This window comes from Vulpes vulpes, chromosome 15 (genome assembly GCF_048418805.1).
Source record: "Vulpes vulpes isolate BD-2025 chromosome 15, VulVul3, whole genome shotgun sequence".
NCBI lineage: Eukaryota > Metazoa > Chordata > Mammalia > Carnivora > Canidae > Vulpes > Vulpes vulpes.
In genome coordinates this window covers 75,926,195-75,945,226 of record NC_132794.1, presented here as the reverse complement: position 1 = coordinate 75,945,226, position 19,032 = coordinate 75,926,195, and the positions used below count along the sequence as shown (strand labels likewise).

At 41.9% G+C, this 19,032-nt stretch overlaps 1 protein-coding gene across 25 annotated transcripts in view; it reads left to right on the top strand.

Moving 5' to 3' along the window:
• HMG20A (high mobility group 20A) overlaps nucleotides 1–18,128 on the top strand; it is an 82,348-nt gene extending 64,220 nt beyond the window's left edge. For 13 of the 25 annotated variants that reach the window (XM_025987855.2, XM_072739149.1, XM_072739167.1 and 10 more), the window contains 4 exons: nucleotides 5,100–5,175; nucleotides 5,892–6,107; nucleotides 6,786–6,928; nucleotides 10,214–12,867. In XM_025987855.2, coding sequence (XP_025843640.1) covers nucleotides 5,100–5,175; nucleotides 5,892–6,107; nucleotides 6,786–6,922 — 429 coding nt within the window. In that variant the 3' untranslated portion in view covers nucleotides 6,923–6,928; nucleotides 10,214–12,867. Of the gene's footprint in view, nucleotides 1–5,099; nucleotides 5,176–5,891; nucleotides 6,108–6,785; nucleotides 6,929–10,213; nucleotides 12,868–13,442 lie in introns of those variants that run through there. The other 12 variants (XM_072739157.1, XM_025987940.2, XM_072739159.1 and 9 more) reach the window with 3 other exon arrangements.
• The last annotated feature ends 904 nt before the right edge of the window (nucleotides 18,129–19,032 follow it).

The following is a 19,032-nucleotide window of genomic DNA, read 5'->3' as shown; positions in this document are numbered from 1 at the left end:
CGTACCACCTAGCATGATGCCCTTGCATTTGGAAGTCTTCCATAAATACTTATTTTTACACAAAACCATTTGTTGAAATAACAGTGGAAAGTTACAAAAAAGAATTTTCTGATCTACTTTTGTGTGCATTTAGTTTTTTAAGAAATAATTTCTTCAAAATAAATATTTATCTTCGGTCTGTAATTTAGCTTTGGTGACCTTTAAAACATAGAGAAAACATTTAGATTCACAAAATAGATTGATTACAATCCATGAATTAGAAGAAGCACAATAAAAGAATTTTATTCTTCAAATAGATTCTATGTAATGTAGATCTATGACATCTCTTTGCTCTAATTAGGGTGAAATATTAAGATTTTTTAAAATTAAGAAATGTATGTATACTTTATATGTAAAATTCTAATTGAATAGTATTTCAAAATTTCCATATTGACAGATATTTGTATAATTACTTATTTCTCCCTTTATTTGTCTGTGCCCTGCTACCAATATCATGAGATTTCCATACTTCTTTTTTCTCATATCAGGCATCCTTTATAATTTCTCTATCCTAATGGTTACAAAAGAGAATTTGGACAATAGTCTAAAATAGTAGATCTCACACTTTCTAGTCAACAGCTAACTCCTTTCATCACTACAAATTTTGCTGGCCAAGTTATATGTGGCATTTTGTCTTCAGTAAGGTTGATAGTTTTAGTCAAGAAAGATTTAGTACATTTACTCAGTCACAGAAGCTGCTGCTGCTGCTATGAGAAATGAAGCTTTTTATTAAATGAGGCTTTTTATTTATTAAATGAAGCATCTTATTTTTATTTACATGATTTAGCATGGTATGAATTTCTGTGATTTACGAAAAGGAATAAGTCTCTATGTGATTTCCCTGTCTTATGATTAGACACATGTTAAATCAAAGGAAAACAAGGAGAGTAGATGGAGAACCAGCAGTAGTTTGTCAACTGTGTATACAGTAGGCTTTGGAAATCTGTCTGTTGCTATGCCTACATCAAGATCAAGTTCTCTTAGCAAGGTTATTGACCCAAATAATGTCCTTCAGTTTATCAGTTTTTACTTTTTATTGAATATTATGTTTCCTAAACTAGGTATTTTCAGAACAATTGAAATAAAAAAAAAACTAGTTTGAGTTCTTAAACATAGTTACACAGTGATTTCCTTATATATAAATTCTTAACGTAATGGTTCTGAAAAATAAGAAAGCTCTGTGAGTGAAAAGGAGCCACCAGGAAGCCCATGGAAAGGAGGAACTAAATCAAGCCTTAAAGATGCCCCAGGTTTTGTGAGGGACACCTTGAGGTGGGTGAAATGGCTTGAGCAGTTATGAGTAAGTTAATAAAAGAGCAAGTACCTTGCAAAGTGCCTAAAACATCATAGATTCTAAATACATGCTCGTGCTCATTTCCCTTTACTTATCCTATTAGGGGTAAAATGGTAAATGTAGTGGGACAGTCTTCCAGCTTACTTCAAAAATACTAAGAACTTCAGAAACTCTCTCAACCGGCCCCCCATCCCCCCATTTCACGGGTGAGAAAAGTGACTTGCCTAAGACAGGAAAGAACTTCCCCAGAACCACTTACTGAATCAGAGGCAGAGTATAAGTGAAGGTCTCTGTACCCCAGGCTGGCGTTCTCAGCCCCACATACCAGGCCACATGAAGCAAACTAGTGTTAAAAGTGTAAATGGGCCTGGTTACTGGGAACATCACCAAATTTGCCAGGTAAGACAAATTATTTCGTTTGCACACAGTAAAGAAACCTATTACATTCCTCACTGGAACTTGGATTCCTAAGACATTGTTACCATGGCAGATATGCACATGCCAGAGCTAGAGAAATTCTGACCTGAATGCTGCTGGCGTGTTTGGCATAGCAGTGGGGCACTCAGCCCAGTACATGGTATTAAGAGTGCTCCCTAAGGTAAAGCGTACTTCAGAGAAGCATGTCACATTCTATGAAATTCTGGCCCTGAACCTAGATCATAGCAAAATAGATTCAGTTGAAAAGAGCCTTTGTTCTCTTACCCTCCACTCAATATATAGAATGAAAAACCAAAGTGAAGAGCATTTTTGCTCCTCTCAGATCAAAAGCCAGCCCTCTAGACACAGGGGTCAACTAGTGTTATACTCAAGAAAGTGTCTGCATCCCGTGTGAGGACTAAGATAGAAACAATAATTCTGTTTCTCCTTTAATTTATGAGAAATGACAAAATGACACTCAGCCTGAACAAATTAGAACCTTTCATTGAAGAGGTAATGAAATCCTTATGATTTTAATCCCTTGAGCGATCCTTGGAACAGCTTAAGTCTATCTGAGCCCCCAGGAGGATCCTCTCCATGCCGAGTAATGTACTCAGTAATGGGAGAGTGCTGATGGTTTTTATTACCACTCTTCCGTTAAGTAGAATCTCTGTTGACTTTCAGAGACTGAACCGTTTGATTTAATTGCTTTTGTGTTTCTTATTTTACACTCTAAGAATCTGTACCAAGGGGCAGTGTGTTAATGCACCTATAAGGTGCTGTGCTCTGCGCTTATGTAAGTTAGCTTGGTTTGGGCCACTCTGGCAAAGAGGAGAAAAGAATTACCAGTGTGAGGAGAATCAAGGGCCTTGGAGAGGGCTCTTGGTACCATGGTAATGGGAGCCAAGCATCCCTCCCTACCCATCTAAAAGTGGCAGATTATTTAGAACTGTGACTAGGTGACTGATCTCATATGAGCTTGTGCAGTTAAGCAGGAGACTGAACAAGGTAGAATGATAAGGTCATAAGGCTATACTAAGTCATTTGTGGACTTCTATCTGTTATACTTTGTTCATATTGAAATTGTATGTCATAAGTTTTCTGTTTTTCTATAGCAACCCAATAACAGGGTTAAAGCGTATGTAAGCCCTGCAGAGCCAAGAGAAAGCCACCCTGAAATATGTCTAGGATCCCTTCTGCAGCCAACTTTTCTTGCCCATACTTTGGTTCTCTTTGAAACCACAAGGAACTGGCCCAAAGTAGAGCTTTGCATGTTGAAATTGGGACTTTGACTGATAATTTTGTTGTTTATTTTTAAATTGCTCTGGCAAACATTGCTTGCCTTCTTTAAAAGATAAAAATCAAGTGCTCTGAAAATTTCTTCAGGTAAATACATAATTTTTCAGACTTAACATCTTAGATGGCTGTCTTGATCAGCTGCCATTGGCAGGCTGTTCACACAGCCCAGCCTCCTTTCAAGGCAGACGCCAATATGAAAATAGGAGCTTGGCCGTCGGAATCCCCTCATAGACTGTTAACTACTTAGCTTTCTACTGGGCACCAGATCATATTTGTGTTATAAGATAAAAGACTAGTGGTGGCAAGAGTAGGAAAGATATATTCCATCTCTGGCTTTAAACATATTTTTATAGGAATGCCTTTAGATATTTTTTTAATCTCCAGATTTCAGTAATAATTTCTCAGTACTCATTTCCCTCTGTCGTCCTTAGCATCTTTATATTATGCAAGATTTTAAACATTGTGCCAATATGCTCGTGATTTATATTCCTAATGCTTTCAACTTCAGATTCATTGCAGAAATGGCAGCCAAAGCATCTTGAAATTGACTTTATTTTTAAGGGTCATTGTGGGATATATTTTGCAATAATTTTGTGAGACCTTATTTCTTAAATTTTATTTTTAAATTTACCAAATTGGTGAACTAATTTTAGGCTTTCTGTCTCACATAATTCTTTTGTCTCACATAATCCTTCACTTTTCCCATTTTTAGAGCCTACTTATTTCTGACTTCTTGATTTGTTTTGTTTTTCCCTGTGTTTGAAGAAAATATAAAAGATCCCCAATTATATATAGACTGCCCCTCTAAGTAAGTGAAGTGATGGTACTGTTGGTACTGATAGAATGCGATTATTATTGCTCATAATTGACAGATCTCTGCTGAAAGTTCTTACTGTCCGTTCTGCAAATTTAGAATGGACAGTCCGATCTCAGCATTTTACATGCATAACCAACAGAAGCAACTGAAAAAACACCTAGCAATTCCCTTTCTCTATTCCTACTTTAGCTACTTTAACAGCTATATACTGTTTACTGTTCAAAGCACAGAGCTGAAAAATGGCTTCCAAATTCTCCACTACGGAAATTTATGTAGGTTTTTTTTTTTTTTGTTTTTTGTTTTTTAAGATTTTTATCTATGAAAGAGAGAGCTGGAGCACAAGGGGCAACAGGCAGACTGCACATTGAGCACCAAGCCCAATGCGGGGTTCTATCTCAGGATCCTGAGATAATGACCTGAGCCAAAATCAGGAGCTGCATTCTCAATTGACTAAGCCACCCAGCTGCTCCTTTAAGAATTAACTGTTGTGTAGAGTGCCTGGCTGGCTCAGTCAATGGAGCATGAGACTCTTAATCTCAGGGTCATGAGTTTGAGACCCACATTAGGCTTAGTGATGACTAAAAAAACAACAAAAAAAAAACATTTGTTTGTGGAAACACTAATTTGAAAAGATATATGTACTCCTGTGTTTATTGCAACATTGTTTACAATAGCCAAAATACGAAAACAACCCAACTGTTCATTAGTAGATGAATGGATAGAGAAGATACACACACACATATATACAGTGGGATATTACTTAGCCATAAAAAATAATGAAGTTTTGCCATATGTGATAAGACGTATGGCTCTGGGAGGTATTGTGCTAAGTAAAATAAGCCAGATAAATACCATATAATCTCATTTATATGTAGAATCTAAAAAAGAGAAAAGAAGAAACAGACCCATAAATAGAGTAAACTGGTGATTGCCAGAGGGGATGGGGGTAGGGGGATGGGCAAAATGGGTAAAGGGAAGTAGGAGGCGCAATCTTCCAGTTATGGAATGAATAAGTCACAAGGATAAAAGATACAGCATGGGAATGTAGTGGGTGGTATTGTAATGGTATTGAATGGTGAGGGGTGATAGCTACCCTAGTGGTGAGCCCAGTGTAATAAAGTAATCACTACATTGTACACCTGATACTAATGTAACATTGTTTGTCTACTCTACCTCAATAAGAGAGTAAAAGGGGGAAAAAGAATTAACTGTTTTGTTTCTCTTGATTCTCAGAAAGAAACAGAGGTAAAGGAACGGTCTGTTTTTGACATTCCTATATTTACAGAGGAATTCCTGAACCACAGCAAAGGTAATTGCCAAAGTGTCATTTTGTGTTTCTCAGGTTTGGGGGGGTGGGGGGTGGTGAGATTTCATTCTCAGAGGGATTCATTGCTCAAAAGCGGTGGTAGTGATATTCTTGACCCTAGGACTGGTCTGAAAGGAGAAAACTGTTTCTATTTCACTTTGTAGTAAAGGTAGCTACTCAAAAACTAGGGAAGGAAAGAAAGCCAGGCCAGTTTTGTCAAAGCTACTTTAATCTCTGGATCAAAGGGAGTAAATGTGCATCACTAATTCAGTTGCTTTCAGACTCTTAGCCTGAAACCCTCTGTACAAACGAAAGCTTACATGGGCATCCAGAATACAAAATAAGGAAGAGCAAAGCTGACCCCACTGCAGTAAAGATAGAGACCCGCAGCTGTGCTCCCACGGTCTCCCAGGATCCGCCTGTGAAGCCCCTCAGGCTTCTCCCCGTGCGGTTTTAAAAACAAAATAAACAAATACCAAGAATTGCAACTGTTCCTTGCAATCTTAAGTAGGAATATGACCAGCTTTAAGAATTAAAATAGCTCTGGGGAACCAGGCATTTTATTGCTGAAATTGCTATCTAGAAGGCTGTAATGAGAATAGGGAGATGCGGTGGGGTAGCTAATTAGACAGCTAAACAGAACTTCCTTGCACGCGTCTTTGGGACTCTCGGAGACTCCCGGCGCTACATGTGTCGTGTGCGGGGGGTGGTGTCCCCAGCTCGGGAGGCCGAGCTCCGCCAGCTCCGGAAATCCAACATGGAGTTTGAGGAGAGGAATGCAGCCCTGCAAAAGCACGTGGAGAGCATGCGCACAGCCGTGGAGAAGCTGGAGGTGGACGTGATCCAGGAGCGGAGCCGCAACACCGTCTTGCAACAGCACCTGGAGACCTTGCGGCAGGTGTTGACCAGCAGCTTTGCCAGCATGCCCTTGCCTGGTAATGTCAACCTCACATGAGTGAGCATTCGGTGCTGGGGAAAGGAGCAGGTGCTGTCTTGTGTCGGTCGGGATTAGTGGGGTGAGGCTGAAGTCTCCCCACCAAGAGGAAAATCAATAAAATAAGGGTTTTCTTTCCTCAGAGGTTTCTGTGGGTCTTCGAATAGTATCTCGGTATTGGTTACAATCATCCAAATTTTCAGGCTCTCTGATCATTTAAATTTTTCTCTAATTATATTTTAATATAATTTACTTTCCTTTCTCTTAAGCTTAATTTGATATTCAGAATAGTGGAAACTGAGTAATAAATCCTGAGTAGAGCATTTTTCTTATATATGTTTGGTAGCTTTATAATTTTGTTTTAAAAGGAAGGAAGAGGAAAACAGACACTGGTATTTTTTATATCCTCTCTCATGTTAAGGATAATCACAGCATCTCTAACTTTTTGTTATATGCAGCTACTCATATATACTGTAGAACAGTTATATAGCCCATCTTTTTATTCAGGATATGTGGATTAATTTCATTTCTTTGAGGTCTAAAAGTCTCTCTTCTGAAATGAAAATCTTATCTCTGGAACAGACCACATTAGAGTGGTTTACTGTGGAGTCACTTAAGTGTGCTATGGTCGAACTGAAGAGGGAGGATTTTCTTACTTTCTCTCCTTATCTCACTTCAGGAAGTGGAGAGACACCTACGGTGGACACCATTGACTCATATATGAACAGACTGCACAGTATTATTTTAGCTAATCCCCAAGACAATGAAAATTTCATAGCTACAGTTCGAGAAGTTGTGAACAGGCTTGATCGTTAGGGAATGGTGAGTGTTCACTGATGCAATATGTATGTGCCAACACATCATCAAAAATTAGAAGACAGTAGACTTTCTCAATGCTACTAAAACCCTGGCATTACATCAAGTAAATGAGTTGGAGGCTTGATTAAAATTACTTTTACATGGTTACTAAATGTAGTAAATAATGTTAGAAAAGACTTCTTTCTAATGCATGCCTCAGCATGGTTTAACGGAAAGAGCATGATTTTTTTGTGGTTGAACCTCCATTCCAGCATTGTTAGCTATTAGCTGTATTCTCCAGGGTTAGTTTCCCAAAGGGTTTTGAAGAGTGAATAAGGGAGCAGCGGGGTGGCTCAGTGGTTGAGCGTCTGCCTTTGGCTCAGGTCGTGATCCTGGGGTCCTGGGATCGAGTCCCATATCAGGCTCCCTGCAGGAAGCTTGCTTCTCCCTCTGCCTGTGTCTCTACTTCTCTCTGTGTCTCTCGTGAATAAATAAAATCTTAAAAAAAAAAAAAAAATGATAGAGTGGATGAGAAGTTTAGGGAAAGCACCCCCAAAACAGCACTTAGAACAAAATAAATATCACTTAATTGTTAAGCTTCCTTTTCCCTGGAAAATACTAATGATAACTTACAACAGCAGTCACTGAGACATTGTGTGTATCTAAACCTACGGAAGTAAGAAGCTTTTCATTCAGCACTCAATATCAGAGCAACTATTGTATGTTAAATGTTAATGTGGACTATCCTTACAGTGAAACAGCTATTGCCCTATTTAAAGAGATTACGACTTTTAAAAAGGGGGTGGTGGGGGCACCTGGCTGGGTCAATCAGAAGAACATACAGCTCTTGATCTTAGGGTTGTGAGTTCCAGCCCCACGTTGGTTTACTTAAATAAAATAAAAAATAAAAAGACTTTAAACCGATTTTAAAAATAAACTCTCAGTAAGCAAAAAAGAGAGGAGAGAGAAAATAAGCCTTCTAAAAGAAATTCAACAAATGACTAGTAGTACATGTCATATCCTCATAGAATAGGAAAAAAGTACATTTCCAGAAAGTCTCTGCCCATAGAAATTTTTTGATACTAATAGTCATCAAGTGTCATTTCTTAAATAGAATTCGTATGTGTTCACTTAAATTCCTAGAGCTAGGGTGCCCTGTAATGTGCCATATCCCACCAAATTGGCAACCCTTCGTCTTTAGGTCAATGCCAGCACACTGTGGAAATCCTAGCACCATATGGTGAGGGTGAAAAAACAAAAGTAGACAACAGGATATGCTCCTTACAGTGGCTAGTCATGGGTTTGAATATTTATTTGTCCTGCAGGTACACGAGCACACTCATATACATACTCATATTCTAGCATGTAAAGCAAAATGTATGAGAATAAATAAAACCCATGATACTTTGTGTAAGGAGGCAACATCTGCTAGCAGAGACAAAAGCAGTAGTGTCTGTCCTTCTTGGCCATGCCACCGGATGGTAACTCTGCAAGACCATTCACCATACTTGAGCCTCAGCCGTGTTCTGATGGGGAAAGGATTACTGTCCTTCTAGTGGGTAGCCAGATGGAACAGACCATACTTCTAAGAGATGGCTGGATTCCCTACAGAATAAAGAAGTGGCATTACTACTGCTGTTTATGAAGGGAACAGCTTGTAAATCTAGGCCTGGAATTTTCAGGAGCTCATCATCCTTCTCATTTTCACACAGTGTTTTCAATTAGCACTCTTGTAGGCTTGAAAAGAGAGAGCAGGGAAAACCTGTGGAAGATTGTGAAAGAATACAGTAATTGATAACATGGTGTCTCCTCACATAGGTATAAGGCAGTTACTGCAAGTTTTGAGCCCAAAATGGTTTTCTATTTTGAGCATTTTGCCAGTAAAACTCTCCCAAAGCTTTACCTATCTCAGGATGTGAACTGTAGTATCGGCTTTCAGAAGTGTCTTCCAAAACCTAAAATGTTACCATCATCCTTGATTTTAACCTACATTTTGCTGCTCAAAAATAAATACCTGATTTTGGAACAATTTTATTACTACAGATTCTTACAATCTTAGCCATCCAGACGTAACTAAAAGTAGATAGTTCCCCACACCCCTCAAAACTGTCAAATGAAACAGTTATAAAGACTGTGATTAATACTAGGTTGGCCTCATTATACAAATATGTACAGACAGCTAGGCCTGATGTCCCAACATTCGTGGTGCAATTAATTACTCTGACGTGAGCTTGGCAAAGGTTTCATCCACTGTCAAGAGCCAATGAGTGAAGGAAAGCCAGTGTTCTACAGTTTTAGGAACATATTAGAGCTGGAAGGGAACTTTAGAAATCCCAACATTGTACATAGGGAAGAAACTGGGTCCCAAAGAAGTGAAATTTCTTACCCAAAAAATACGTAGATGAATACAGACTCTAGAACTAGAACAAATATACCTAAATTCTGGTTCAGGGGGGTTTCTAAAACATTTCTGTAAGGAGGGACCAAGTGTAAGGAGAAAGCACTGAAAATCCTTGGAAGGTGAGCATTGAGATAAATAGAAAAACTTACAATCCAATAATTATAACGTTATAATATTTTGGTCAGCCCGTTTAGAAAGCATTTTTTTGGACATGCAATGAAAGACTTGCCCTAGCTGTCACCTTTCTCTGTATCTGACTGATACCTAGTTAAAGAGTGGGGCTGGGAGGAAACCATGGGGGCAATGTCACATTGAGAGGTGACCATGTTACATAAACTGTCAAAATCCATATGTTGCTTGATTTCACTTTAACCAAATGAAAAATATTTGGCTCTTTGAGAAATTGGAAAATTTTTAAAAACCCTCTCTTGTGCGATTACGTTTTTAGCAATGTAAGAAAATTTATTGATCCTGTGCACACAATACATTTCTATATACATGCCAAGATTCTGAGATTTATACTCGAAGAAAAATGGTTTTGATTGATTATACATTCTTTGGACTAAAGTGGAGTACTAATTTTCCATCATCAGATTTGGCCCTGATTGTTGCTTTTCCGTGTTCAGCTGACGATTTTCCTACCTCCCCTACCTCCCCATTGTTGCTGAACTGGAGCTGGGCCATGTTGCTGGTTGAAATGTTATCTGAAACATCTCAGCGAGGTGGTCTGCTTGCAGCTTTAGGAGCTCTTTTCTTTACACCCACCGTGCTCCTCACCGTAACCCTACCGGAAATAGAAGAGTTTTTTTTGTTTTTGTTTGTTTGTTTTCAACTCATAGCCCTACCCTTTCTGATCAGTGCTTACTTTTTTGGTATCTTCATTGTTTTTCTCGCTCCCAATCCTGCAGGTCTTAGAGCTCCGTGATGTTCTGTAAGTGGTTTTACTTGTGAGGAATGAGAAGCCATCCGTGGAAATTTGAACTGAGTGGAGAAAGAGAGAGGGTACAGATTGCTGTGCTTGGGAAAGGACTGTCAGTTAGGAGTTCAAATGCCTTCACCCTGGGAAGCCGTAGGAGAGAGCAGCTAGAGGATCATGGATACAAACTTCCTGTGGAACCGTCCCTGTGCAGCTTTGAAAGCGTACAGCTACTCTCCCGGGTCTTCAGTTTCCTGTCACCCGCATTTCTTTCTGATAAAGTGGGTCTGCCACAAAATCCGCCCACCGGGCCGCCCTGACACTGACATCTCCTGCAGCAGAAGGGAAGCCTCCTCATTGCTCCGCTCCACATGGGACCCTTTTATCATGGCTCCAGTTTTCTTACCTAGCTGTCACTTTTTTTCTTAAAACCTATGGGGTTTTTTTTTTTTTTCTTTCCTTCACCCCCACCAAGTTCAACATCTCCATTTTCTGACCTCTGGGCTCTGTTGTGCAGCAGGGCTCTGAAGGAGAGCTTCTTTCATTGGATAGGCCCAGGCTTCTCCCATCATTGTCCTGCTGTGACTCCAAAGAAAGGAGCTTCTTGTTGACAGTGTCCTGTGGAGCAAGGCTGTGTTTCCTACCCTACACGGTGCGCAGTGGGTGCCGGCCCTCACTGAGGCTTTGTGATTGCTGCCCTGAAGGAGAATGCTCTTTACTTCCCCCTTGCTACTGCCTGCTGTTTCCTAAGCATTGCTCCTGCACAGACACCATGTCCCAGCCCCAGCAAGGCTCTTCTGTTCCCATCTGTTGGCAATGTCTTGTGGAGCATTTTTGCTAAGGAAAAGGTCATTGGTAAACAGGAAAGAATGGGAAAAGTAGCTTCTCATTTGGCATTGAAGAGAAAAAAAAACCCAAAGTTTATCATGAGTGGGAAATGAGGGAATCCTCCTCTGCTTGAGGTATACTGATGCAAGGATAGGGATAGGGAGAAACGTTCAAAATCGTCTCTTGAGCTGACAAACAAGGGCATGGAGGAGTTTGTCTTCGTCCTCCCTCTGTAGTCATAACCGCAAAATCGATGTCGAAAGGACAGGCTTCCCTTCCTTTTCTCCTCTTAGGAAGTGATATTTTTTAACACCGAAAGGGAAAAAATGTTTCTGATTCTCACCTCAGGGTTTTGTTATCTTTTGTTTTGATGCTCTAGAGCACAAGGCTGACAGTTGCAGCTGAGATCTTTGGAACCAAAGTGGGGCCTGCTGAGCCCATTGTCTAGGCACCACGCCACGGAGGCAGGTGGAAGTGTGTCCCCTCACAATCTGCTCATGAGCCAGGGTACAAGCCAGAAACCCCCATCGTGTTGCTGCACCATCCTGTCTTCCCAGCATCTCCTTACCTGATTTCTTTATTAGCCCAAAGGAAATAAAATAACAACAAACAACCCTTTTGAAAAATGTTATGTGAGCACATGTCAAGTTTCCATGCACTGAAGCCCACACACCACTGCCTGGCAACTTCTTAGAATAGGAGCCCATCATTATCTGTCGCCATAAGCCTGGCCTGCTTTGTTCTGTATTTTCCTGTTTTCCTGCCCTCACCTGCTGTTCCTGTCACTTCGCTCAGACTCCTTGCCTGCTCAGTCCAAGCTAGAACACCCTGTGTGTGGCAGAAGGACAGCCAAGCCAGTTCTGGAAGTTTGTATCCGCTGTCTGCCAGACACTTTGTCTCCTTCTTCTTTCCTCCTGATATCCTTTGTGTCGGTTTTGTGCACCTTTGTTAGCAGTGCTGTTGACCAAGAAAGGCTGTAACTTGGTCCAGAGGTTGTCATTCTCCAGACTGTAGCTGGTCCATCTGACACTGCCATGAAACATTTGTATATTTGGGAAAGCCCCAGATCTTGCAAGAGGCTACAATCTAAAACCATTTTCACAACATACACAGCCTACTTTTGAAATACTACCTCTCCCAGTAGCTGCACACCTGACTCTGGTGGCTGGGATTTAGCTGCCACAAAACTGTCACATTCTGTAAAGCAGGTCTGTGTTGCTCAACCAGGAGGTGGTAAGTGAGGTTACAGGCTAACACTGTACCTAATTCATGTTTCCCAGTAAACTTGTAGATATTCCTGCACACCTAACAGATTCGTCTCAAGAAATAAATTGTTGCCTCTTCAGTGTTACAGATTTCTTTTTTTTTTTTTTCTTTCATTAAAACACAAGCAGCAGCTGAGGAAAGTAAGACAAAGTGTTTTATTTCTGACATTAAATTTTAAGAAAACAATTTGTGTGTATGTGTTTGGAACTGTTGAAATGCCAAGTTTTCTGTACAAGTGTTTTTGTAATTAAACTTTTAGATTTTCTTTGTTTTTGAAGAAGTTAATATGCTTGCTTGACACTTGCCTCATTAAAACTTTCCTATGTTGAATCCACCTCATTCAATTTTCCCTGCATTGTAATAAAAAAAAGTCCTACCTCTGCCTTTTCATCTTAAAGACTTTGTCAACTCTACATTAATCATCAAGACTGTAATGCTTTTAAAACAGTAACACATTCATTTTACTAATTGCTTATTCAAAATGTGTCTCAGCCTGTTTGAGAGTTCAACTCTTTTAATGTATGTTATAACAATACAGTGAGTTGTAATTCATTTTAATGTAGCAGTAGTATTCTGGAAACAACTTGAAAGAAGTCTGATGTTCTTCCTTTTGACAGAAGAAATTAGATGTCCTTAGATGCTTGCTTTTATTTTTTATTTTTTTCTTTTTAGGAGATGCTTTTAAAAATAACCACTATTTAACCAATCAAAATCATTTTTAAAGGAAATCAGTGACCTATTTCCACCATGGTTTTAAAATCCTAGGGGTAAATAAAATTAAAATAAAATAATATAATATAATATAAATTAAAATAAAATAAAATAAAATCCTAGGGGTGAGGTAAGCTGGCTTTCAAAGCCCGCTGCTCTCCAGGCTTTGCACCGGGCAAGCCCTGCCGTGTTCCACTGTGGTCTCGCTCTGACAGCACCCAGGCCTCACAGCTCCCTTGCACCGTTGTTGGAAGGTAGAATGAGGGAACAGAATTGACCATCCCTTGGGGGACACGAAGGTTTTGTTACGTGAGTGCCGAGGATTACCGAGCCAACTCCATTAGGAGGGGCTTGACGATTCACTTAACAGAAACCCAAGTCAGCAAAAACTTAAACGAGGACTGTGTCTCTGTCAGGGGAAAGTGTCCCGAGGGCCGGCGGTCCACGCCCAGCGTAGTGGCTCCTGTCTGCACCGCGACACGGTTCCTCTCTCGGGGTCACCTCTCGGTCCAAAATAGCCACTTGACCGTCAGCCACCATTTGGGATTCCTGGCAACATGAGAAGAGGGCGAGGACGAAACGGGCAGACCCAGCTGGGCCAGCACCCTTTAAAGAGCCTTCCCGGAAATCCCCCATCTCCAGAAGTCGCTCGCGTGACAGCAGCTCGCTCTAAAGGAGGCCAAGAAATGTCCCCAGTCCTTGGACGTTCCTTCCCGCAGTGGTCCACGAGTCACAGTCACTAAAGAAGGAGAAAATGAGTTCGGAGTAAGCAACCGACGGTCACTTTACTCCGTGGGCGCGCCCCAGCCAGTCCTGCTATATCCAGTCGCCTGCGCCTCTTGGCCAGCTGACGGTTGGCATATGCTTCCTTGGGACTTTCCCCCTCCAAACAACGAGAAAGCCGAAAACTAGCTCAGTCTGAGCTCACCTTTCCTGTTCCCACCACAGCTTCTCCTGAGCTCCTCAGCAGCTGGTGGCCAGTCCGGTTTGGTAAAAGTCAACATAAACAGTTGGTAATATTTCCCCCAGTTGTTCGTTCCCTTCCTCTAACTGCTCAGCATCTGCTGGATTAAAACAACACCAGGATAAACTTTCCCTGAGGGTCAGGGAATCGAAGCATCGCTCAGCGGAAAAGCCCGTAGCTACTTCCTGCCCTCCAAAAGAATTTCCTGCCTTGCAACTGAGGGTTCCAAGTCAAGGGCTTTTTCTTTGTTCCATTTATTTGCCTTTTGATACATACCGTGCACTCAGAGTGTAAGCACTAGCTCGTGTGCCAGCTCTGGACTGAGAGCAGATAAAACGTCAATGTGCGTTCATCCCTTTGTCCAGAAACCATTTCAGTGTAGGGAACGTGTGTCTATGGGGGGAACCACGTAAAAAGTTCTTACTAACACGGGGCACCTTGTAGTAAGCTTTGATACAAGTAAATAATTCCTGGAGAGTAAAAGAATTGCTTGGATCTCACCTGACAGGTGGCTTTTCCATAATTGCAAGAGGGTTGGCAGTGGGTAGATCTGAGCCCTGAGAGATCCGCACCTTAACTAACAAAACCCTTATCTGACAAATATAAAAGTCTAGCGGATAACCATCACAGTTGTTCTAGTAGAGGTTGAGATAGTGGAGAATAAGAGTGGTTGGGATTATAACTTAGATAAATGGTTTTCAAAGTGTGCTTTTGACTTCCTAATAGGCCATTAAATCAAATTTTTTTTTTTTTTTTTTAAATGAATGAAGAGAGGGGCACCTGAGTGGCTCAGTAGGTTGAGCATCTGACTCTTGATATCAGCTCAGGTCTTGATCTCAGGGTCATGAGTTCAAGCCCTGCATTTAATTAATTAAAATGAAGAGAAACTTTCAGGATACAACTACATATAGGGACGCCTGGGTGGCTCAGTGGTTGAGCCTCTACCTTCAGCCCACAGCGTGGTCCTGGGGTCCTGGGATCGAGTCCTGCATTGGGCTCCCAGCAGGGAGCCTGCTTCTCCCTCTGCCTGTGTCTCTGCCTCTTTCTGGGTCTCTCATGAATAAATAAATAAGATCTTTTTTAAAATATATATATTGTAAGGGTATTGTTTTGTGGAACTTTTTTTCCCACTTTAGTTCATACACATGTGCTGGGTTAGATTGTAAAATATGTTTCTTACCAGCGATGTTTCACTACCTCTGAGTTAGTTGGAGCTGTGAAAGTCAAGTTTGCCAGAGTCTGCAGTTTTCTACAAGACTGTAGGCAAGTTGCTTAAACCAGTCAACTTTCTTATCTCTTACACAGGAATGTTTATAGTTTCTGTTGTGTAGAGTTGTATATGGATCACATTAGCTAATTCACGTGACACAGTACCTATCACAGAATAGACACCTAGATGTTCACTAGTGTAATTCGTGAAAGACTGGAGAAATGAGAACACTCAGCATACCATAGGCCAAGCACCCTGCTTTTTTTATGCAAATTATGTCATTTAATTCTTCCCACAACCTTATAGAGTAGGACTACTGTACCCGCTTTACAGGTAAGCAAATTAAGACTCAAGGATGATAAGCAATCTGCACCTGGGAAGAGACAAAAAAATCTATACCGGAATGATTCTGATTCCGTAGTCCTCTGTAGCCGGACCGTGTTAGAGATACTCGATGGGACCAGCGTGAGTTCAGAGCAGTGGCATAGTGTGGTGGCCTGAGAACCAGAACCGGACCTAATCATCCAACAATATTTGCTGTCTTTCTTGTGCCAGGAGATATCCTGGATCCCTGTCCCAATGGAGTTCGTATCCTGCTAGGGGAAAAGACCGTAAACATCCTAACAAACTCCCTCCGGCTGGTTGCCCAGACCAAATGAAATGCTACGAGGCAACTAAGGTAGAGGAAAGGCTTCTCTGAACAAGTGACCGTTTAAAGACGGACCAGGCTGACTCCAAGAGGCCAGGCCTGTGAGGACTTCGAGACTAGCAAGGCCAAAATCGTGAGGCAGGATGAGCTCTGGGATTTCAAGAGCAAAGGAAAGAAGAAAAAGAAACCCCACCCATTAGGGTGGACAGAGACCAGAGAGGCCCAGGGGCTTCAAAGTTGCCAGGTAGGCACGAACCAGATCGCGCAGCGCCTTGTAAGGTGTGGTAGAGACTGAGTTGTATTCGAAGCGCAGCGTGGCGAGGGCCCTACACAAGCAAGCAGCGAGATCGGATTCAGTTTGCTCACGCCCCATTCTGGCTGCTGTTCACAGACCTGGGGAGGCAGGACCGTCCAAAAGGCCCATGGGAGGTTGGCATGGGGGCGCCCAGTGGGCGCAGGCCCGGACTTCGAGGTCGTGAGCCCCACGTCGGGCTCTGCGCCGAGCGCGGAGTCTGTTGGAGACTCTCTGGCCCTCCCTGCTCCACGTGCTCGCTCTCTCGCTCAAAATAAATAAATCCTAAGAAACAAACAAAAATAGAATATTGGCGCAAGAGTCCAAGACAGAGGAGACTGTAGTTTGCCCTAGAGTGGTGGCAGAGGGGAGAGAATAGAGCAAATCACAATATATTTTCAAAGTATAAAGGACAGAAGGTGTAAGGAGGATGTGGGGAATGCAAGGAAGGAACTAAGAGTAACTCCGTAGGAGGGGCACCGGGTGCTCAGCCGGTTGAGCACCCAGCTCCCGCTTTCACTCAGGTCATGATCCCGGGGTTGTGGGACTGAGCCCCGAGTCAGGCTCTGTGCTGGGCATGCAGTCTGCTTGGGATTCTCTCCCTATGCCCCTCCCCACCCGCCACCCCGCTCATATTCTCTTTCTCTCGAGTAAATAAAATCTTGTGTTTTTTTTTAAGAGTAACTCCCTAGATCTTTTTGGCTTTAGCAACTGGGTTATGCTATTACTGAAGATGGAATAGACTTAAGGATGGAAAAAGAAAAAGTTCTGTGTGGGGCTTTGCTAAATCTGAGAATCAGCCAGCAGATGAGCTAAAGACCCTGGGATCCCTCCGCTAGCCACTAACTGTTCCCTTTCGCTCGTAAGTCTGGTTCTGGGAGAGTAACTTCAGGTCAGTGCTCGCGAACAGGCCTTCCAGCCTCAGCACACGCGCATGCACCAAGGGCCAGCCACTCAAGCTGTTTGTTGGACTGTGAAATTAAGGAATGGGCTCTTTTTTTAATTCTTCAGTCTCCTTAGGAAAGGAATTCTCCAAACCTTGCATTTGCATTTGTTGAAGGTTGGCATAAAGTAGCTAAATGTTCAAGGATATAAAAATCATACGGTAACCTAATGGCTAGAAAATCCTGGGGCAAGTAATGGAAAGTGTCTGCATGAAGGAGGCTGGCGGGTATATTTGGCGTGATTCAAAGAAGGGTAACGTGAGAAGACCTCGGTGATTCAGCCAAAAGGTTCATGGAATCAGCAAATGGGCTCCTGCCAGGGGTGCTTGTGCTATCTTCAAGGGTAGAAATCAACTAAAGGGAGCTGGGGCCAGGCTCTGGGATGTAAGATGATCTATTTTTCCTTGGGGCTGCTTTTTTTCTTTTTTTTTTTTAATTGGGTTTAAAAAAATAAAGAAGATTTTCTTTTTAAGTAATCTCTACACCCAACATGGGACTCAAACTCACAACCCCGAGATCAAGAGTCGCACTATCTGCCAACTGAACCAACAGTGTACTCTTGAGGCTGCAAAAAGTCGATCTTTTTATCAGAAAAAGATCTTGCTTTTAAGGACAAACTAGTGTGGTCAGTGTGGATTTCAGTCACCCCTTAGGAGAATAAATATTTTAGATATTTTCATTCATTCAAACATTTTCCAAATACATACTGTGTGTTTTGAGTATAAAGCTGAGGACGTCCATCTCCTCAGGAGAAGTTCACAATTTAACAAATAAAAAAACTGGAAGGTAACTACAGTAAGACCTGATAAATTATCAAATGGCTGTAAGCAAATGTTCTGGAAAATGCAAATGAGGGGATCCCTGGGTGGCGCGGCGGTTTGGCCCCTGCCTTTGGCCCAGGGCGCGATCCTGGAGACCTGGGATCGAATCCCACGTCGAGCTCCCGGTGCATGGAGCCTGCTTCTCCCTCTGCCTATGTCTCTGCCTCTCTCTCTCTCTGTGTGACTATCATAAATAAATAAAAATTTTTAAAAAAATACAAATGAAGGATTCAAGGGTTGTGTCTGGGGGAGGTCAAAAGAGAGCTTTACCAAGGAAACATTTTGAGGTAGGCCTTCAAGAAAGTGTACAGTTGACCCCTGAACAACGTGGCTTTGAGCTGCATGGATTTTTTTTTTTCAATAAATACAGTATAGTAATGTACATGTATTTTCTCTTCCTTACAATTTTCCTAACATCTTCTTTTCTCTGGCTTACTTTATTGTAACAATACAGTATATTACATACATTACATACCAAATATGTGTTCATTGGGACGCCCGGGTGGCTCAGCCGTTGAGCACCTGCCTTCCGCCCAGGGCGTGACCCCGGGGTCCTGGGATCGAGTCCCGCATCGGGCTCCCTGCAGGGAGCCTGCTTCTCCCTCTGCCTGTGTCTCTGCCTCTCTCTCTCTCTCTCTCTCTCTCTGTGTGTGTGTGTGTCTCTAATGGATAAATAAATAAAATCTTTAAAAGAAAAAAATGTGTTCATTGGCTATGTTATTGGTTTTAAGGCTTCAAGTCAATAGGCTATTAGTGAAGTTTTTGGGAAGTCACAGTGTGTGAATTTCCGACTGCACCGGGTGGGTATCCTTCACCCCTGACATTGTTCAACGGTCAACTGTAGTTCTTTAAGAGAAGCTAAAAATAGAGCTAGACACATGAGTACATTTTTGCTGTACTCAAGTAGTTCCTGAAACACAGGAATCCAGGGTATTGATTTAAAAAATAATAAAGATAGGGACGCCTGGGTGGCTCAGCGGTTGAGCACCTGCCCTTGGCTCAGGGTGTCATCCTTGGTCTCGGGATCGAGTCCCACATCAGGCTCCCTGCGTGGAGCCTGCTTCTCCCTCTGCCTGCGTCTCTGCCTCTCTCTCTCTCTGTCTTTCATGAATAAATAAAGTCTTTA